Genomic DNA, 23,426 nt, shown 5'->3' with positions numbered 1-23,426 from the left:
GGTATACCACTGTCACTGCAGGCAGCGATATACCAAAGTTTAAAACACGCACACAGTAGCGCTCTTCAGAGGCAGGGGTTTTTTAGTTTTCATTAAAGAGCTTTAGAAACAGTTCAACACTTTCAGAAAGTAAGATTTATTACTAAAAGGTCAAAAGGGTGCAATTAAAATATTTACAGAAAAAGATGTAGCCAATATATATATAAAAATATACAGAAACAATAGCACAGCAAAGAGATAACAGAAACTTAGAGGGTTAAAGTACTTGCCAAACGTCCTGGTTTAAGTAGATCAGGTTTCATGAGCCAAAAGGATTTATCTCCCACTATTAGTTCCGATGTTAAAAAGGGAGATTCTTCTACTTCTTTAACTCAGCTCAGCTTAGCTTTTTCTAGCAACTCCACAGGGTGTCTCCCTGAAACAGAGAACCGATCGCCTCATTTGTAGGTGGAGACCTCAGGCTATGACCAAAGCCTGCACAAATTATATTGTGGTTCATAACTTACCCTGGACACATATAACATTCTATCCACGAGTAGATTAACGGTTAGATATGAAATATCCGCTTGAATGGTTACAGAGATATAATTTTCTGCTCTCCTGTATATGCCAGATAGAGGGTGTGATATACCAGGAGACTTGTCTTAAAGTCAGCCGTCCGAATATGTGCTCCATGTTTATGTAATTATGTCCTATTTGAAGATATAAACTTATATGAAAAAGTGAGTTTTTAAATGTAAGTCTGTTTTTACGACTCCCTGGAATGCCTTTGAGCTCAGTGAGGACTTGGTTTATGGCTTTACGAGCCCTCTCTAGCAAGAGTCTAGCAGACATCGGGGCACCTAGCTAGTGAGGTTTATAGCCATGACGCCCTCCAAATGAGTTTGTTGCCTGTGATCTCTGCCAACACACACCGACCACATTCCTGAGGGAGGGGGAAATCGGAGGAGGGAGACTGATTTGGGAGAGAGAGATACAAGATGGATGGGTTTGGAGCAAAATGGATGTCCGCGTCCATCTCTGTGTGCATGATTACTACAGGGGAGCCTTACTGTCTGTGTCAATAACTGCAGACAGCGAGGCTCAGGATTGAGCCTGCACATGTGCCCTCATAGAAGAAGGTATCCTATGAGGGCACTTGGCTGAGGGGGAGGAGCCAGGAGTACCGACGGGTGACCCGAGAAGAGTAGGTTTGAGACCATTGCACAGAGCAGATAAGTATAAACCTGTTTGTTTGTTTTTTTCTTTTTTTAAAGTAAGCATTTACAATCACTTTAATGCATTCCAATGCAATAAAGTAGTTTCACTTTTTAGGAACTTTTCATGTGAAGCTAGCTCAGTCAGCTCAAACATTCTCTTAAATTATTTAAGTCCTTTTCACATATAGGCAATTCCAAATCTTAGCAAAACTTCCCGAATGGTACCCCAAACGTGTCGGATTTTGCTACAATTGTCATGTGACAAAATGCACACTTTGCAGCAAAGCAAAATGCACATGTAAAATTGTGCCTGGCTCAGGGCCAAAATTTGGTCCTTGAGCTTCTTTGGCATGACAAATTCCTATAGAGCAGCCCATTCAGGTGAATATGCTGCCCTATGCGCACCATCCATTTCCATGTGTGAATCACACTTTTAACTTGCTAGCGGGAACCCACATCTCTACTAAGCAGTATGTGAACAGGGAATTAAAATTTAATACATTATTTAGCTGTTGCTTCACTCCATCGGTATGATTTTAAGAGTTTGCCATTGTGTGGCTTTCACAAGTTTCTCCATTCCTGCTCCAAGAGCCTTTGTTAAGAATTCTGTAACATCTTTAACATTGTTTAGAGGTGGTCCAATCTTAAAGCCAGCCATAGATGGATGCGGATCTCAGCTGGTTCAGCAGGAATCGAGGGACCGGCCGAGATTCGACCATTCTGTGGGAAGTCTGGTTGTGCTGACGCTGACCTATCGGTTAATCAGCCATTTTCATTTCATTACTTGCAAACCATTATATAGATATTTGTGCTGTGCTTTCAGACTCCCAAATGTTCTTACCTACAGGAATTTGACCATTTTCTGGCAACCAAGTTTTCCACTGTAAAGCGCTATGGAGGAGAAGGAGCAGAAAGCATGATGGGATTCTTCCATGAGATGTTTAAGATCTGTTCCTTTAGCGGTGTGACTGATGTTGTTATAGGAATGCCTCACAGAGGGAGGCTTAATCTTCTAACAGGACTTCTCCATTTCCCACCAGAGGTAATTTTACTCCTCGTTCCTTTTCAAAGTTTCTAATTCTGTTTACTGTAAAGAAATCCTCTACCCCAAGCATTTATTCTATCAACCACGGGGAAACTGTGTGGACACAGTATAAGGCCCATTTCACACAGGCAGGCTCTACCAAGTGAGGGATCTGTCTGCTGATCCTCGATGAGCAAGCAGATGACAGATCCGTGTCCACTTCGCTTGTGCAGAGCAGACACAGACACAGGCTGCTGTTCTCTATGGGGCAGTCAGATGTAAATGGACCAGCTGTCTTTTTATACTGGCAGGCATCCAATTCGATCTGCTGGATGGGTAGGAAAGGGTTCCCATCCATCTATTTTTTAGCAGATAGAATTGGATGTCGGCGGATGTAAATGGACACATGCTTGCTTACACCTGCCGCTCCATAGAGGATAATGGAGGGTCTGATCGGGCCTATCAAAAAAGCATGACAGGTGGACCCAATTGGTCCACCCATGTGAAAGAAGACTAAGACTAGAGTTACCATTACCTTTAGAGCCCTTCATTTCATGCCTGTCACAGGAACATTCCCCTAAAAATCTGCTTCCTATGTGGCTTAAAGCGGCACTGATTTATAAAAATACCAAAAAAAAAAGCAATCAGGCAGGTATATATTGCAGAAGAGACAGATCCCAGTCCCCTTACCACTCCCCAATGTGAATGGGGTGAGTAGTACCTCTACTCATTCACCAAAAATATGACTAATGTAATTAAAAACAGCACACAGTTTTTGACAAATCTTTTATTAAACTAAAAAGAAAAAAACGCTCCTCCTGACAAAAAAAAAACGTCTTATGATCAATCCATTATCAATCACGATGAACACCACCCACATGAAGGAAAAAAAATGCTCCTCCTGACATTTTGGCTCCCAACGACTGAGACTTTTCTGCTCCCTGCCGCTTAAAGTGATTCTAAACACACACACTTGTACTCAAAAGTTTGCATACCCTAGCAGAAATCGTTAAATGTTTGGCAATGATATTGAAAATATGACTGATCATGCCAAAAAACTGTCTTTTTTATTTAAGGATAGTGATCATATGAGTCCACTTATTGTCACATAGGTATTTGGTTGCCTTTTAAATCATAATGATAACAGAAATCATCATCCAAATGGCCCTGATCAAAAGTTTTTATTCTCTGGAATGTTTGGCCTTGACACACACGTACGTACGTTAAAATGTCAATTAAAGGTTAATTTTCCACATCTGTGGCTTTTTAAATTGCAATTAGTGTATGTGTATAAATAGCCAGTGAGTTTGTTAGCTCTTACATGGATATACTGAGCCATGGTGAGCAGAAAACAACAAACATCAGCAGACCTGCGTAACAAGATAAGGGAACTTTCATACAGATGGGAAAAGGATACAAAAAGATATCCAAAGCCTTGAATTTGCCAGTTAGTACTGTTCAATCACTTATTAAGAAGTGGAAAATTTGGGGAACACTTGATACCAAGTCAAGGTCAGGTGGACCAAGAAAGATTGCAGCCACAACTACCAGAAGAATTGTTTGGGATACAAAGAAAAACCCTCAGGTGGCCTCAGGAGAAATACAGGCTGCTCTGGAAAAAGATGGTGTGGTTGTTTCAAGGAGCTCAATACTTGAACAAAACCGAGTTGCATGATCAAGTTAAAAAGCCCAGTTACAATATACTTGACAACACATGCTTCACAGCTTCTGGCACACTGCATTCTGGAGTGACAAGACCAAAATAGAGCTTTACGGCACAACCATAAGCACTTTGCTTGGACAGGGGTCAACAAGGACTATAGTGACAAGAATACCATCCCCACTGTGAAGCAATGTGGTAGCTCACTGATGTTTTGGGGAGGGGAGGGAACTCTAAAGGCATGGGGAGTCTTGTGAAAATTGATGGGAAGATGAATGCAGCATGTTATCTGAAAATACTGGCAGACAGTTTGAAATCTTCTGCTTGAAAGCTGCGTATGGGACACTCTTGGACTTTCCAGTATGATAATGACCCTAAGCACAAAGTTGACCCCCCAGTGGTTACAGCAGAAAAAAAGAAGGTCCTGGAGTGGCCATCACAGTCTCCTGACCTTAATATCATCGAGCCCAGATCTCAAATATACATTTCATGCAAGACGGTCAAAGACTTTGCATGACCTTGAGGCATTTTGCCAAGACGAATGTGTAGCTATACCACCTCCATACACATATATATATATATATATATATATATATATATATATACACACACACACATAATTTTATTTTTTATTAATAACAAACATGTAATACATACCTGCCCTGTGCAGTGGTTTTGTATAGAGCAGCCCCGATTCTCCTCTTCAATTTACTTGGCGGCCTGGGGAAGCTGCTTGTCAGTCGGTGAGAGCCAAGCACTGGGCAGTCACTTGCCTGGAGCAACGGTATCCCTTACATTGTATCCAAACACTGGGAGTGGCATTTTTGTTTTGTTTTTGTTAGTTTTTTTTTGTAATAAAGGATCTATCAAATCTGTGTGTTATTTTTTATTTATACTTACCCCATACTCATTCACATAAGTGGTGCCAGGATCTGGGGTTACCTCCCAGCACCCCCACAACCACCGGGCTAGGGTTTTGGGCAAGAGGTCTTGTCCTCATCAACATGGGGACAAGGTGCTTTTCCAGGGCCTACAAATACTGTAGCTGCTGATTTTTAATATTAGGGCACTTAGGGATTCAGCAGTGTCCTCACCCCAAACCGATTCTTCAATCGGCTGTCGGGTGCTAGTGCTTCCAGCTTGAATAAGGGAAACTGGCAATGAAGCCTTGTGGCTTCACAGCCAGTTTCCTACTGCACATGCATGAATCGCGCTGGGTTTTGTATATGGGCCACAGACATTGCACAGGTCCCAGAGGGCTGCGGGGGGAAGGAGGGGGGGCGAACGTCCGTCTTAGTTTGCCGAGGTGAACACTGAGCCGGAAGTGAAAACGGGTACCCGCCTCCCCCCCCCCCCAAAGGGTGCCAGATGTGGCAGTTGCTGGGGGGGGGTGTCTGGCAGGGGTTTCTACAGTTAAGCGGAACATCCACTATTTTTTTTTTTTTTTTGCAATTCTTCATTTAGACATTGTGCATTTACAAAGAAGTACCATCACACCAGAAATTCCACTTTTGAGTGGAGCTCCACTTTAACAACCTGCAGCCCTGAGTGGGACTGTCTCACATTTAGAAGTGGTAGGAATACACACATTAAATGTTTCACATCACACTGCAGCAGAAGTTCCAGAATGGTGTTTAAAATTACACCCAAAACGCATGTTAAATACAGCAAAATAACAAATTTAACTCTGTATTTAACATGCCATTTTTTTGTGAATTGCATGTTCATGAGCGTGAATATTGCATTATTTATTTCAACTTCATGTTGTATTTAACGTTTAGTGAATTGACCCCATTGGTCTTCTTAAATGATAATTGCATTAAATATGATATTGTTCATCAAGAGCTAATTTTTTTCAGACGTTTTAAAAATTATGTACATTTGAGGATTATTTACATGCCTATTTTATTTTTATAGCTGATGTTTCGCAAGATGCGTGGTTTAAGTGAGTTCCCAGAAAATTCTCCATCTATTGGTGACGTTCTTTCCCACTTGACTGCTTCTGTTGATTTGGATTTTGGTTCTGACAAACCTTTCCATGTTACATTGTTACCAAACCCTTCACATTTGGATGCCATCAACCCAGTAGCTGTTGGCAAAACTCGGGCAAAACAGCAGTCTTTGTCTGATGGTGATTATTCTTCTGACAGTCTTGCACAACCTGGGGACAAAGTTATATGCCTTCAGGTAGATAGCGGTTTTCATCTTCTTCTTGTTTTATTCTATGCTTATGTCATACAATGATATTCTAAACACATACAGTATTTTAACCAATTAGCTCCTCAGTAATAATAATTTGTTATTATTTATAATACAGAAGTGAGACACATTAGGTTTTTTTTTTTGCATTGTCTTCCAATAGTTATGTTTTAAAAGGCAAAATAGGAATGGATAAGTATGCTTTCTTTATCGTCCTTTGAGGGACACAGGAATTCTTAGACAGTTGGCTTATGTTGCCCCTACAGGAGAAATGGAAATGGGATATGTCCATACTCCAATCTAAGTACTTTTACACATAAAAGGGAATGCAAAATACAGTATTTGCTCATTGACAAAAGGCTAAAAATAAAACCTATGTGGCTCCCGTCCAAAGTTGAAATCGCTATAAATAATAAAAAAAAAAGAGCATTTTTAAAAAATCTAAAAATGGAGCACTGTCATATACTATTTAAAAGTGGCAATTAATATAACAATATGTAAAAAGTAAATGAAGGCCACAAAAAAATACAAATGAAAATTGGGAAGCTCAAGTCCATAATGGGGGTAGTAATTACATTACCCCAAATAATCCACCATATTTCAAAACTGATATGGTCCAGAAACATTTAGGCAAAATAAAGGTAAAAACCATTGTTGTTTTTTTTTCTTTTATAGAGACTTTTTTTTACCCTTTTACTATTAATTTAACCCTTTTACTGCTAATGGTAAAATATAAAAGATGGTGGGAAAGTGTTTGAAAATCTGACAAGCTGACTGTCAGATGAAAGTAGTCTGACTGACTGCCCCCACCATGATTTCCAGGCTCTGAACACCCATTTGTGGACCCAGAAATGGCATTGTGGGTGCAACCAGGTAGAGGGGAGGGAGATCAGTGAACGTATATTTGCTGATCTCCCCTTCCTGCTACTGGCCTGGGAACAATGTGTAAAATATCACTCCTCAGTTCTGGTGTCCCTTTCCCTGGAGAAAAAGCGAATGGAGTGTGATGTGTACTACATTAGCTTTATTGAAGGACAAGTGAGATATCAAGGGTCTTTTAGACCCCTGATGTCTCATTAAACAGCACCTGTCACCAAAAAATGCATCACATAGGGGACTCTTTGTCTTCTATGTGATAAAAACAAAGAAACTTTAGTAAATAAAATGCAAAACAATAAAGTTATACCCAAGCACTTAATCTCTCCCAAGAAAAATGTATGAGCTCTCCTGCAGCCCCAAAAACGTTGATTGCACTACACCTACACATGTTCTATATTGCCTTGCATGATGGAGTGAGAGCAATAATTCTAGGCCCATTATTCACAGTTCTCTCTAACTGATGACCTGTAGGGCTTTAAACGTCACCAATGAAAAATATAGGCTACTAAGGTTTGTCACTGTTTCACAGGTGCAAGCAATTTTAAGGCTTGGCATGTTTGATATCTATTTACTTATCACAACCTTATCTTTTATATTTTACCAACCAAATTATTAATATATTCTGTTTATGTGCCCTGAAATTAACTTTAATGATGGCCAGTTAGCTTAAGTTGTGTAGTCCAGAAGATACTTGAGAGTTTAATATAACATCACATAGAAGAGTTTGTGTTAGAAGGCAAATTTTGAACAATAGTGAGAATGGATTCATGAAAGACAGAAGTTATAAAAAAAAAGCAGATTTCTTTTTATGAGGAAGTAAGCAAACATTTTGAGTGGCTGTGGATGTAGTATTCTTAGATTTTGACACAGTTCCCCACACATGGCTAATATGGAAAGTAAAAAACTGGCTAAAAGACCGTATTCAGAGAGTAGTGGTTCATGATTCATACCCTGAGTGGTCTAAGATTATTAGTGGTGTACCCCAAGGTTCAGTGTTGGGACCCTTACTGTTTAATATATTTATAAATGATATAGGGTCTGGGATTAAAAGTACCATATCAGTGTCTGCATATGTCACCATGCTCTGTAGTGGAATAACATCCTAAGGGCTGATTCACGCTAGATGCATCAACTGCTTGAGGTGATTGTAGCCGTATTAGTGCATTTGCGACAGAAACAATTGAGTACTGTCCGTGATACGTTTTTTATTTGCACTAACATGCAATTTTGAGGACAAGCTTTTGGGGTATGTCCCCTTCTTCAAAGTCCAAGCAGTACTATTACAAATCACAAAGTTTAAGCAGAATGTTAGAAGGGATGAAAAAAAAAAAAAGGCTACAGATAAGATACAGCAAAAGCGAGGGGGGGGGATACAACACTTACACAGAGGGAGTCAAGCTTCAGCTAATAGTCATAAAACTGTCGGATAATGATTGAGGAATCCCATGTCCACGTTAAGGCGTTATCTCTTGTGTCAAATAGAATTATCATTCTTAGTTCAAAAGTTTTTCTTTCCTGAATGGATTTGAATGTTCCTTTCAGAACTAAAACATTGAGGTCTTCCATTGTGTGGCCTGGTTGTGTGAAATGGTGTCCTACAGGTGTGCAGAGGTCATCTTCTTTATGTTCCTTGATGGTATGTCTGTGCAGATTCATCCTTGTTTGCAACTTCAGTCCTGTTTCGCCAACATAAGATCCTTTGCTGCATTTTTGCACTGGATAAGGTACACAACATTACTGGAGGTGCAGCTGTATGATCCGGAAATATTGAAGATCCCTTTTGAGTGTCTGACACTTTTTGATGGATTGATTTGGTTGCACAGTTTGCAGCGTTTCTTATTGCAGGGTTTGCTTCCATTATTTGTGACATCTTGATCAGAAGGAAGTTTCCTACTGATTAGTTTATTTCTGAGGTTGGGGGTTGTCTGAAAGCCAGTATTGGGGGTTGCTGGAATATTTCTTTCAGAGTTCCATCCTCTGTTATGATGGGTTGTAAATCTTTGATTATTTTTCTTATTCCTTCTAGTGCTGGGTTGTATGTGGTTACTAGAGGTACACGGTTGTTTGTTTTTTTTCTCTTTGTACTGAAGTAGATTTTCCCTTCGTGTTCTCAAGGCTGTGTTTATGCTGTTGTTGATAGTTTTGTCCTTGTAACCTTTCTTATGGAAGGAGTCTGCTAGTGTCCCGAGATGTTTATCTCTGTCTCTTGGGTCAGAACATATTCGGTGATATCTAATGGCCTGACTGTGTATGATGGCACGTTTTGTGTGTTGGGGGTGGAAGCTGGAACTGGAACACTTTTCATCCATCAATCAAACTAAAAATGGAATACTCAAACACACACGTCAACTTCCTAGACACTACAGTATACATCAGGGATGATACGATTCACACCTAAATATACAGGAAACCCACCGACAGATGCAACTACCTCCACAGTTCCAGCTTCCACCCCCAACACACGAAACGTGCCATCATACACAGTCAGGCCATTAGATACCACCGAATATGTTCTGACCCCCTCCCCACCTCGCTTTTGTTGTATCTTATCTGTAGCCTTTTTTTTTTATTTTTCATCCCTTCTAACATTTTGCTTAAACTTTGTGATTTGTAATAGTACTGCTTGGACTTTGAAGAAGGGGACATACCGCGAAAGCTTGTCCTCAAAATTGTATGTTGGTGCAAATAAAAAAAGTATCACGGACAGTACTCAATTGTTTCTATACTGCATCAAAAATGCATGGACAGTGTTTGTTTAACCACTTCATATTTCCCCCCAGCATAAGCCTTGCACGGGCTACGCTGCGTTCTGATCTGTCACCCACTGGGTCCACCAAACACAGTCGATGACAGATCACTATACCAGCCGTCTGCCGGTACCATGTGATTGCTGTAACCAATCACAGCAGATTACCTGACAATTGTACACAATGGATGGCTTTCATTCATGACTTCTGTGTACTATTGTGTTCCTCGCTGTGATAGGCCTCAGTGATCACATGGTACAGACCGGGCCATACACAGCCCATCTGTACTATGTGATTTAACTGTGGCCCATCACAGATAATCATAACAAAACACATGAAATGAATCAATTTCATTCAGTAAAAATTATTGTTTATAAAGTCAGTTATAAGCAATCATAATGTGTAAAAATAAATAAATAATCCTGATATGACCTCCCCAATGTAGTACAATGTTACTATGGTAACACTGTGTTGCTCTGGTCACAGTATGTGTATATAAAAATAAACAAAAGTGTAATAAAGAAAAATATTTAAAAAAAGAGAATATATATATATATATATATATATATATATATATATACTGGTTATAGTATGGAGGAAAAAGAAAAATTGTGAAAAGAAATTTTTTGACATTTCTTCTTTTTCGAAAACATTGTTACAAAAAACAAATTTACAACTAAGTACGTTGGATTGTCTACTTTCCAAAAAGGGGTCATTTAGGTTACATTTGTACTGAAATTAAATTGGCTGCCAGTACGATTTTCAAATATATATCCCACAGTTTATAGACTCTATAACTTTCCTACAGACTAAAGAATATACACTGATTTGGGTTATTTTTACCAAAGAAATGTAGCAGAATACATTTTGGCCTAAACTTATGAAGAAAGATTATCTATTTGCAAAATGTTATAATGAATATGAAGACATTTTTTTTTTCCAGACTGTCAACAAAAGTATAATGCTTCAAAACGCATCAAAAACACCAGAACGCACATGTCCTCAATGAAGAAAAACATATATTAAAAATGCTTAATAAACATGCATACAAAAATGCATCTAGAATGCAGAAATTGTGGTGTGAACTGGCCCTTACAGGATGTTTCCAATTTACAAGCAGACCTCAATGCACTTTTTAGTTGGGCAATTGTGTGGCAAATGAGGTTTAATGTTGATAAATGTAAAGTTATGCACTTGGAAGCAAACACAATGTATCCAACATACATACTAGGAGGATAATAGCTGGATCAGTCAGTGGGTGAGAAGAACCTGGGTGTTCTGGTAGATTACAGACTTAATGAGAGCATGCAATGCTAAGCTGTAGTTTCTAAAGCTAATGTGTATATGTGTGTATGTATATGTATATATGTGTTCTATATTTATATATATATATATATATATATATATATATATATATATATATATATATACACACATATTTATATTTTTTGCATTAAAAGAGGTATACACTCCAGAGAGACATTATTTTGCACCTGTGCAAATCATCTGAAATATCCAGTTCAGTTTTGGGCACCATTTCAGAAAGAGGATATTGGGGAACTGGAGAGAGTGCACAGAAGGCGAGCAAACTAATAAGAGGCATTTTAGAGGAGCTCAGATCAGCTGAACTGGATTATCCTGAGAAGAGGGGATATGATCACCATAGGTGGTCAATATAGTGAACTTGATGTTGCAAAATTGACTTTCAGGTTGTTATAGTGGACAAGGGGGAACTCTTTACATCTGGAGGAAAAGGGACTGACCAGAGTGGTCTAGCGAGCGGGCCATCTCTCCTATCAGAACACAATCGCACAGCAAGGCGGATCGCTGTACTAACGTCAGATAGTATAGTGGCTCCTCCTGAGCTGTCAGGTTTTTTTTTTCATTCAGCCTGCTGGGTTAAACAAAAAAAAACTAGTGTGTACTAGTTTTTTTTTGTTTGTTTTTTGCCTTCCCCCTGGAACAACTGTGGGTATAGGATTGTATACATGGAGGTTTTCTATTTGTTTTGTTTTTTTACAGCGACTTGCTGTTGTGTTTGTGAATTGGACTTAACAGTTTATTGCAGTGGTTCTTAACCTGGGTTTGATCGAACCCCAGGGGTTCGGTGAGTCAGTCTCGCGGGTTCGGCGGAGGTGAAGACCCACACCCGACTCATATGATTCGTGCAGTAAATATTCATTATTATGTTTTTGTTTTTGTGTGAAAATCATGTTTTAATGGTTTTGTTCTTTGTTCTTAACGGTTTTGTTCATTTTGTGCACCTATGTATAAATATATACCTAAATATATACCTATGTTTTGAATTTTAAAAATCATATTTTATTTTTCCAATTAAGAAGGGTTCGGTGAATGCGCATATGAAACTGGTGGGGTTCAGTACCTCCAACAAGGTTAAGAACCACTGGTTTATTGCATTTTTTTTTTTTTTTTCTGGTATTTACTGACACATTTTTAATTTTGCGTTAAATACCAGAATGTGATAATTTATGCGAATGAGTCACGTTGGCAGTGTTATCGCATGCAGTAACCTTTAGTGAATTGACCGGTATGTAACCATATATCCATAAATGACTCTGACCACATGTTAACACTAAATAATTCTGTTAAACCTTCTGCACACTGCTCTGCACCCTCAAACATTTCTGGCAAACTTTGCATGCAAACAGGGATTTTTGGTTCACATATTTTGCATACATTCAAGCTGGCCAACTGTGTCTACGTAAACCCTCTCTGGCCAATCCCTACTCTACTGTACAAAATGCAAAAATACATGCTTATAGCATACTTCATTGGATATAGTGCCAATAAGAAGCAAATAGACAGAGTTAATTAGGAGAACTGCAAACTCCAGTCTGGTCACTGACTTGCACTATGCTATAGAAATAGGATGTCTGTGTTCAAATCCAAATAGCAACTGTGTCTATTTGCCAAATAGTATAATCAACCAAAAGAAACTGAAAAAGAGGGGAAAGGCCAATTTGCGGACTTTAAAGGCACTGCAACACAAATTAATTAATTTAAAATTACTTTTTATTTGTTAGCATTTGAGCCATTATAGTACATGACAAATATGTCCGCTAAGAATGCAAAACCCCCATGAAAGGGGGGGGGGGCAATACATTCTATGCAACGCGTAGATACATATAATAATTCAAATTTCATGAGGGTTTTACATTCTTAGTGGACATTTGTCATGTACTGTAATGGCTCATATTCTAGGAAATAAAAAGTGATTTTAAATTAATGAATTATTGTTGCAGTGCCTTTTAAAGTCTGCAAATTGGCCTTTCCCCTCTTTTTTCTGTTTCTTTTGGTTGATTATACTTGTTATGTAAGGACACGGTACTAGTCACTGGCAACAAAAAAAAGTTGATCAGCAGGATAACCTTGCCCACAACCATCATTCCTCAGTTTTTGCTAGTGTACTCCGAAGAGGGGACATGCTTTTTCATAACTCTGCTGGTCTTAGTTTTTTGCTGATTATATTTACCAGGCAGACAGTCCAGCCTCATCTGATGCCAGCATTTGGTCCTTTAGGCAGCATTCTGAGCTGCAGGCAGCCCCCAGGTTTCTGTTATCTTCCTGTGCCTGTTAGCCTTTGTTACTACAGTATGATGCCTTCCTCTCTGTTGGACTGCTTTTGGGTCACCTGACTAAGAATTCTAAAGCTTCTTGGAGCTCTCAATGGACAATAACGAAAATAGGGCTTTTGCATCATAGAATCCTATTCTTAGAGCCATTATTTCATGCTTTTGCTTTTACTTTGCTACAAAACAAAGGCATGGTGCTTGTGGGCTGGGTTATCCCACTGACTGTTTGTATTGTTGCCAGGGTCCATTTCTCCTGTAGGGGGCAGTATAAACCAGCTATCAAAATTAAAAACTGCTAGGGTTACAGTGACATTTACTTTGTGCTTTGTCCTGTTTTTCATGTCACCAAAATTATCTTTCTGGTACAGAGCATGGTAACATTATTTTGAGATGTAAACAAGGCACTTTTAAACTTGGGGAATTTTTAAGGTTTACACTACAAAAGAAAAACAGAAAACACATTTTTGTTTTTTTTGAAAGGTAGCTAAAGTGGAACTTTTATCAGAAAAGTAAATCCTGCTAGATCAATTCATGCTGGCCCCTTTTGCTGGTATAGCTATGTACTACATTAAAGTATAACTAAAGGCAAAACTTTTTGTTTAGTTTTGGATAGAGTGGAGATGTATTAGACCCCCCGTCAGGTTTTAATTGCTGTCTGTGTCCCTGTTAAGGCAATTCACACTCTCCATTTGCCCTATTTACCATTGTCATTGAAAGTGAAAGTAAAAAAAAATGGCAAATTTTGCGTTGTCCCCAGAAAAGTAATAGAGGGGTAATCTTCCAATGAGGACATTAGTTGTGGTGGCCTGGGGTCCCCAAGGAATTCCCCTAATTTGCAGTTCTTTAAAAATAAGCGGCTATACTGTTTAAAATCCAGTAATACACTGTTTCGCCCTGCCCTGCACATGCTCAGTTGCTCTCTATTTTTCGGCACTGTGCTGAAAATGTAGAGACCGATTTGTTGACAGCCTAACCATTTACTGCTGCTCAGGGCTTTAGGCTTTAACAAAATGACAGCCTCAGGGGCTGACTGACCATTTGGAAACTCGGGCACTGCCCGAGGGCCCGGGGGCAGTAGGGGGCCCCATGAGATGCCCCTGGTACCTTTTTCATAGGTTTTTTTGAGTTTGGGCAAGGACACAGGGGCCCCATGATCCCCTATTGCCTGGGGGCCCCATGAGTCCGCCCCTGGACAGCCTCCTGCAAGAAGAAACCGGAATAATGCTGTAGGTAATTTACAGCACACCGTACTTTTGGTAGCATAATTATTAATGTGGAATGTATGTTCCTTGCTGAAGAACATTCTTTTTTTGATCAAGTTTTTATGGGTAAAGTTGCACTTAAGGAAAGTGGGAAGGCAAAGAGTTAACATGTTCTATTTAGGTATAGCAAACAGTTAATCAAGGGATTTTCTTTTTTAGTTCTAAACTAGAGCTATAGTCAAATCATACAAAAAAATATTTAATGGAACAGGATAAGGCAAGCTTCATAGTGTTTACTATTTGTTTGCAAACAAGCAGAGTGTCAGTACTTGTAAAAAAGTTTTTCATTACATTGTTGTGTCACTCGCTTCCTATCATGAAGTGACCACGCTTCCACACACCAGCCCCCCCAAGCAGACTGTAGTCACTGTGTGCATCCACTTCATTGTTTGCGACTACAGTGTAGGTTGATGACCTCTACTGTCAAGTAGTACCAATACTCAACAACGTACTGCCTCCCCTTCTTCCTATCAGCGCACCCGCTCCCTCCCTATGAGGCAATGATGCCAAGAATGCTGGGAAATGTAGTTTCCCCAATCCTAGATTGTAAGCTCCAAGGAGCAGGGCCCTCAAATCCCTCTTGTATTGAACTGTATTGTTGCTGTATTGTCTCCCGTTATATTGTAAAGTGCTGAGGAAACTGCTGGCGCTATATAAATCCTGTATAATAATATAATAATAATAATTGCTCAGAGGGCTTCTAGAATGCAAGCTGCAATGCATATTAAACCAGCCCATCACACCCTTTCGATTTACTAAGTGGAGCACTGACCAGCGATTTGAATCACAGCTTTCTTCAAATTCCGATATTACACGTCATCAATGTGATTGGAGCTAAGCAAAGCGAGTGCATATGTCGCCTGTATTGCAGATGAATAGCACCACTCTGAGCAAAAAAACACTTTTTTCCTCCCTTCCATCCCCCTTTTTAAGCCATTGTGAAAGGAAATTTTTTGCCCGTACCTGGTTAAGGCAGCTATACTCCTCTAATTGCCCAATTTAGGTCCTTCTTTGCTGCCAGTTCTGGTGCGTGGGACCACTAATCCAGTACTGTGATGGCACCCCAAGACCACCGGTCCTCTGCTGTCCCCTTGTGAAGACATCAGCCTCTTCTCTCTCTGGAAAGGATCTTCCAATAGAAAGCGTCTGCCTTATGCATATTCCACTTTCATGTAATGGTTACTTACAGTATTCAGGCCAGTTCTGTGGCAGGTAGTCCTATCATTGCTTGTCCTATCATCCTTTACTCCAAAATGCTGATTTTACAGCTCGTAGTAACCACTGCTCAAGATGATTTTTATTTCAATATATTTCATTGGTGTGATTAAAAAGCACAAATGTCAAATAATGCAAGCATGATTAAACCAGTGTTGTGAGATATGGATGGGATTAATTATCTTCCAGTGACAGCTCTTAACCATTCTAATGGATTGATTGTAGATATTTGGATTTGTTTTGCTTTTTTCTTAAAGGTACATGGCGATGCTTCGTTTTCTGGTCAAGGAATTGTCCCTGAAACGTTTACACTTTCAAATCTACCTCACTATCGAATAGGTGGCAGTGTCCATCTGATTGTAAATAACCAGCTTGGTTATACTACTCCTTCAGACCGTGGCAGATCTTCTTTGTACAGTAGTGATGTGGGTAAGTGCTCCCAAGTGACACTCTAAGGTGGTTTATATGTACGTTTTAGCAAAGGAAGCTGTAGTGTACTAGGCCTACAATATTCTTTATGAACCTTGTGGATTTACCTTTGTACTGTCACTGATCTATCATGGCATCCAGGTTAATGTTTAAAGCTGTAGAATACATGTTTACTAGTAGGGTGCACTGTTCACTGCAGAGTCCTTTGGTCTTTTGTTTGCTGTTATCTGGTCAATAGGTTTGTGTTCATTGAACCTGAAAGTGCACTGACATAAAGTAGTTTGTTTGTTTTTCTTTTTTTCATTTGAGTATACTGTAAGAATAGTGTGTCCAAGCATGCAGCCAGCCTGTGGGTGGTATTCATATCTTCAGTTCTTGTCCAGAAATGGTGCAGCTTAAATTGGACCCTTCTTCATTCTCCATCTCCCCATGGGCTCAACTCAGATCTTTCTCCTTACCATTATTAACATATCAGAAAAAGACCAAGTAATAACTGCGCTAACCTGAATAAGTGAAATGAAAGATTACATTTGTTATATTTGCTTTATGCATCGTGCTTTTGAGTCAGAGGTCAATGGTCACATGAAGTCTGACATATCCCATTGTTTAACCACACTTGCTTTTTCTCAGCTCACCACAACAGTCTTAAATAATGCAATGCTCCATTAAAAATGAATTGCGAGTCCAGATACACTTTGCTTCCTCTTAGTCTCACAAATATCTCTTGATCCTGTCCGTAAAGGCTACCACATTCAGTTTCTTGTGATGGGGTAATAATGTTTTGTTGCTGCTGAGTTCAGAGCACTATTGTCATCCTCATGCAGGCTGTTTTTGATCTTCAGTGGGGTTGCAGGGGGCATTGCTATCAGCATTGACAATATTGATTCCTAAGTCTGTATATTGTCAGTAGGTACATGGCTTGCTGACAGCACCACCTCAGTTGGGGAAATCCTTCCACTGTATCCAGCAGTGTCTCAGAGGGGGGGAAACGAAGATGCAAATGAAGGATTTGGCTCACTCAGGAGAGGTTTTTTTTTTTTACTTTTGAGGCTTTTCATCACATAGTAATTGGATTGGGGACCTGTTTAGACTGTCAAACAGAATCCTTTAGATGTATTTTAAATGAAATGTCATCAACTAGGAGACTTTATTTGATGCTGTTATGTGCTGGGAGACAGTGTGTTGAGGCCATACAGTCGACAAGGCAGAATTTCAGACTTGTCTGACCTTTAACTTTAAAGCCAACCAGTTTTGTTCAGAAAGTTTAAAAGTAAAAAAAAAAAAAATCATAAGCAAGCCTCAGAAGAGAAGACATACTGTGTAGAACAGCTTGTAGAACCCATGTAAAATCATCCCTAGGAGCCCCAGCTGTAGTGTACAGCAGTACTTAGAAAGCAACTACAGGGTGCCGCTGTATACAGGCATACTCTGGTACTTGCATATCATGCATAGACATACAGCTGAGTCAAGGATTGTATGTCTGTGCACATTGCAACTTTATGCCAGTGTTGGCTTATGGCCACATACAGCCGCATCCTGTATTTGCTTTCCATGGATGCAACAGCTGGATAATTTTACACAAATTCTGTAACCTCATGAACGCTGTCTGGCCCCTTGCTGCAGAGCCCTAATGTCTTCAGTTATTATAACTGTCGAGGCTTGATTATGAAAGCTTTATATTTGTCCCATATTTTTTTTTTTTACTTTTCTGAATCAGCCTGTTTGGATTGAAAGTCAATTGTAAGCAGTCATCTAAGTCAGACAATTTCTGAATTTCTGCCCTGTCGACTGTATGGCCTCACAGAACTGTCTCCTAGCTTCTGAGTACACATAACAGCATCAAATCACAAAGTCCCATAGTTGTTGGCTTTTCTCTTAAAGTACGGTACATCTAAAGGGTCCTGTCTGACAGTGTGTGTGAGCCCCCCCCCAACAAAAGTTCATGCTTCCACTGAAAAGAATGCGTGATAACTTTTTTATACATAGAATGGAATGCAGTAAATTACAGAGCACTTATTTTTTTATTAGTGTAAAGTATTGGTGGCAATGGTGTTGAGGTACCTTCACTTACTGTTCTTTTGCAAGTGCTTAACACTTTCTTTTCTAGTTATGTTCATTATTTAACTCTCCTGATGTTGAGCCCTTTTTGTAGGAACATTTTATAAGGATTTTTGCAGCTTTATGTAGTTTCAGTGTCCTTCTAATAAAACTTATGAGCACATTTGGTCATAGATGGCCTCATTTACCAAGATGTCTTGCATAATGACTGTCTGTATTGCCCTACCTATCATGCTAAAATGTAACTGAACTTGTAGTGATGTCATAAAGTTTTTATTTGCTTTGCTAACATTTGCTAGTTTTACTAATGTGTATGTGGTGTAAGAAGTACTTTTTACTATGTTTTAGGTAAAATAGTTGGCTGTGCTGTAGTTCATGTTAATGGAGATGTTCCAGAAGAAGTCTTCAAAGCAACAAAATTAGCAGTTGAATATCAGAGGCTTTTTAGAAAGGATGTGATTGTTGATTTGTTGTGTTATCGGCAGTGGGGCCATAATGAACTGGATGAGCCCTTCTTTACTAATCCTGGAATGTACAAAATTATTCGGTAAGTCTAGAATCCTTAATGTTCCTTAATAGCAAACAATTCTGTGGATTTAGCTTTCTCTGGATGTGCCCTAAGTAGAGACAACCTGTATTGTCAAATATCTCTTTTATTATTGTAAATTCATTTCTTATCTGTTAATGATCTCTTCACCTTAATTTGATGTTTAACATATGTAATCTCTGCATGTAAAATGTGAAGAAAAAACTTTAGTTCGAAGATGGTAAATCTGCTAGGTTTATAAACAGATGTGGTCCTTGGAGACAAAGAGGCTGAATTCCTAAAGAAGTGAATCTATTTTTGTGAATGAGTGAAGAGTCACAACTCTAATTATCCAGTTATATGAGCAAACTCTTGGTATTTATTTTCATGTAATTGGGAATTCAAAGTGAAATCAGAGTGAAATCAACCCTATAGTATAGTGACATGGCTGTAGACACTGCAGCTCAGTTCCCTTTCCAATTGGTTGGTGATGTAGAGTTTATTCACAATTGCTTCACAGAGGTTCATCTAATCATATGCATGACTACTTCTGTTTAGATCTCGAAAAAGTATCCCAGACGTATATTCAGAGCGTTTAGTATCTGAAGGGTTAATGACGGACGATGAAATCTCAGACATTAAGACATCTTATTATGCAAAGCTTAATGATCATCTTTCCAATATGACTCTTTACACTCCTCCTCCCAACAATCTTCAAAATCACTGGAGTGAAATGGTAGAACCAAGTGCACGCATCACAACATGGGACACTGGTGTTCCTGCTGACCTGCTTAAGTTTATCGGAGCCAAGTCTGTGGAGGTTCCTGAGGAGTTTCAACTGCACAGCCATCTTCTCAAGATGCATGCACAGGTTGGTTCTAAATGAAAATTCTTAATGTGTCTGTGCTCAAAGGGACCCTTGCCATTTCTTTTGCTTTTACATTTAACAGTATCTATTCACAGAGCTTGTTGCAAGCTTTTATATTGCACTCTATATCCTGTCACAGTACTTTAGCAATCCTTAGATGGAATCTGGAAAACTGTAAAAAACCAACGTTAGTATTCCCAGATACAGTGATGTCCTCCATCCTTGACAAAATGACAGATTCTTTTCTAACAGAAAAGGGTGGCATCAGTGAATTAGGTGTGTGTTATTTATTTATTTATTACAGGTACTTGTATAGAGCTGTCAATTTACGCAGCACTATATATATATATATATAACACCCTCAAGCATATAATCTAAGGTCCCTAACTCCCATTCACACACACAAATACTAGGGCCAATTTAGACAGGAGCCAATTAACCTACCAGCATGTCTTTGGAGTGTGGGAGTAGTAGTAGTACCCGGAGGAAACCCATGCAGGCACAGGGAGAACTTACAAACTCCAGGCAGGTAGTGCCGTAGTTGGGATTCAAACCAACAACCCTAGTGCTGCCAGGCAGAACTGCTAACCATATAACCATTGTGCTTCCATAGGTTTTCTTAGTTATAACATCTCTATGATCCTGTGCCTAGACTGTTGTAATGGCAGACTACATTTCTAATATAGTTTTTGTATGTGATTGTAGATCTGCCTGTGTATTGCTGTTTTTTTTTATTAGAGGGTTACCTTTTTTCATCTTAGTCTAGAATACAGAAGTTGCAGGAAGGAACCAAGATGGATTGGGCAACAGCTGAAGCTTTAGCTTTTGGGTCGTTACTCTGCCAAGGTAATACAGTTACCTGTTTTCTCCAAATATATACTGTGAGGTGCTTGGGACTAGCTGGAACTAGTTTTCCAAGACAAATGGAACTTTCTGTTTGTGATAGGGATGCACCGATATATCGGTGGCCGAAAATATTGTTATCCATATTTTGCTGATAGGAATAAAGGTGCCAATTTAATGGCGTCTCTGTTTTTATTATTAAAGAAGCACAGGGTCGCGTCCTGTTGACTTTCATGCAGGGTCGCGTCCCGTTGACTTTCATGCAGGGTCGCGTCCCCTGGACTTTCATGCAGGGTCGCGTCCCCTGGACTTTCATGCAGGGTCGCGTCCCCTGGACTTTCATGCAGGGTCGCGTCCCCTGGACTTCAATGCAAAAACTCCCCCCATTTTCCACAATTTTTTTAAAACTGTCTGTTTCAGTTTCAGTGCATCCTGAGTTTGAGCCATGATTACTAGAGGCAATAATTATTGCCTATGCAGTTCTTAAAATTATCAGAATCACTTGCTTTTATCAAGCTCTTTAATGGCAGCTAGTGTATCTTGTACAGCGTTTCTAGTCTTCTTTGTTTTCCTGCAGTATTGTATATAGTTTTGGTTTTTTTTATTGACTTAATAGCAAGACACAAGCTTGAGCTCGACATCTTTTCAAAGCATTTGTAAAGGCCATTTTTTAAAATTAAAATAACAAACATGTTATACTCATCTGCTCTGTGAAATGGTGTTGCACCCCTCCTGTTCTGGGGTTTGCGATCTTGACTCCTCCTCTTCTGTGTCTGCCCCCATAGCAAGCACTTGTTATGCAGGCTTGATCCTGAGCTGATCTGTGTGCATTCAATGACATGCATTGTGGCTCATCTCGCACCCCACTCTGCTCACAGGATTTGATTGACCGCAGCAGGAGCAAATCATCCCCGGTGCTCTCAGCCAAACTTGTGAGATCCGGGAGAGGGGACAGAAGACCGGTGGACTGACACAAGACTCAGGTAAGTATTTGTTTTCTTAAAGGATACTTTCACCTTTCTTAACATGTTGCACCCATATTCAGTGTGTAATATGTAACATGTTATGAGCAGACCAGGCCCTGCAACCCCATCCCCATCGTGACAACTAGCAGGGGATCTTCTCCTCCCCACTAGCTGTCACAATTTGAAAAAAATGCTCTGCCTGCCCGGCCACGTAATTTTTTTCACTGTGTTCTGTGAATGAGTGAACTACAAGTCCCGACAGTCTTTACAGCTGTCAGCTTGTAGGCAATGAACTAACACGGTGCTGTGGTAGTTAATTTCATTGATTCTGTCCGTATATCTGCTTGTCTGTACATCCCCAACGAGCAAGCAGATATACTGACAGGTCTGCAGGAGACCTTCATGGTATCAGCAATCTGATTGCTGGTGCAATGCTTTAAAGGCTCCAAAAACAAGAAATAACAAATGCACATTTTTTTACCTGCAAAAAAATGTGCATTTATTATTTTTTGTAAAAAGGTAAACCTATCCTTTTAACTTTAATGCAAGGAATGCATTAAGGTAAAAAAATGCTTTACCTTTTAGTACCATTTTTAATTCTTTTATTTTGTTGTATTTTGGAAATTTCTGTATTGCAGGTCTCTGAAATATTTGCAATTAATGTGAATCCAAAGTAATAAATGGCATACCTCCAAATGTCCTTCCTTGCTCTTGATATAAAAAAATGTTTCATTAGAAGATTTACCCACCTAATTATGTAGAAAGCTGGGAGAACAATAGTAATTATACAGGAACATTACAAGTGGCCATCTTGGGTGATACAGGTTGAGTGGTGGTAAAAGATCTGCTGCGAAGAAACCAGTCACATTAGGTACTTCTTATGAAGACTAAAAAATAATGGAACAAGGGTGTGGAAATGTTTTTAAAAACTACTTGTCTAGTGACTAAATTGAGGTCCCAATCTACTTGTCCCTCATGACAATCTACTTGTCCTGATGAAAAAAAAAAAACATTTTTTTTGAAAGGTTGAAGTTTTTTATTCGGCAGAGGCGCTTTTAGGTATGTCTGGGGCTTTCAAAAATGAAAGGGGCTTTATGGTGACTTAAACTAACATTGCGCTGTTTTATCTCCTACTCACCTCTCTGCCTGTCTTCAGCACCGCACCCAGGAACTAGCAGGGAGAGGAGAGACCTTGCAGTGTGACCAGAACTGATTGGGTGCTCATCCGGAAAGGGGAGTTTCAGACTCTTAACGCTCAGGAGAAGCACATCTGCTAAGCATGTACATAAGACGCCAGCCCAAATGAGGAAAGAAAAAATAACTTTATTCCTTTCAGGCTATCCACGCACATGGAAGCACTTGGATGCTCAGTACTAGCACCTGCTGAGCAGACAAATCCAATCAAGCTCCAGTGTCTGGGTCATTGGGCCCCGCTCACACCTGGGTGTTTTGGGATTGCAGCAGAATCACTGCGATTCTGCCCCTAATCTCAAAACGCTCTACAATTGCAAAATGCAGGTTCAGGTGTCATTACTTTCAATGGCACCTAAAATGCGGAATTTTGCTGCTATTGTTGCATGATTTACTGCGTAACAATCACAATAGATTGCATCACTTGTTGCCTAAAAAGGAGGAGGAGCTTCTTTTGGGCGACAAGCTTCATGCGATGCGGATTGCCGCGATTGTCGTGTCATTTACCGCACGTTAATTTGCAGTGTGAAGCTTGTGACCCAAAAAGGAGCAAGATCTTCTTTTGGACGACAAGCTTCACGTGATGCAATTTGCCACACAACAACCGTAGCAAAACTGCACCACGTTTTAGGTGCTATTGAAAATAATGGCACCTGAACCTGCAGTTTGCGATCGCAGGTGATCCTTCAGTGATCCCAAAACAATGTGATTCTGGGTGTGATTTCAAATGCACAAATTCGCATGACAGGCTAGATATTATGTGTTCCT

At 39.6% G+C, this 23,426-nt stretch overlaps 1 protein-coding gene across 1 annotated transcript in view; it reads left to right on the top strand.

Moving 5' to 3' along the window:
- DHTKD1 (dehydrogenase E1 and transketolase domain containing 1) overlaps positions 1-23,426 on the top strand; it is a 55,961-nt gene that overhangs the window by 13,657 nt on the left and 18,878 nt on the right. Inside the window, exons 4-9 of the mRNA XM_089686309.1 lie at positions 2,047-2,241; positions 5,801-6,070; positions 16,036-16,207; positions 18,614-18,812; positions 19,350-19,662; positions 20,421-20,505. Of these exons, the coding sequence (XP_089542435.1) occupies positions 2,047-2,241; positions 5,801-6,070; positions 16,036-16,207; positions 18,614-18,812; positions 19,350-19,662; positions 20,421-20,505 (1,234 nt within the window). The remainder of the gene's footprint in view (positions 1-2,046; positions 2,242-5,800; positions 6,071-16,035; positions 16,208-18,613; positions 18,813-19,349; positions 19,663-20,420; positions 20,506-23,426) is intronic.

Source organism: Staurois parvus, unplaced genomic scaffold (assembly GCF_062004578.1).
Source record: "Staurois parvus isolate SC_StPar_1 unplaced genomic scaffold, SC_StPar_1.0 ptg000019l, whole genome shotgun sequence".
Classification (NCBI taxonomy): Eukaryota; Metazoa; Chordata; class Amphibia; order Anura; family Ranidae; genus Staurois; species Staurois parvus.
Note: the sequence above shows the minus strand (reverse complement) of the source record. Positions and strands in the feature narration are given on the sequence as shown.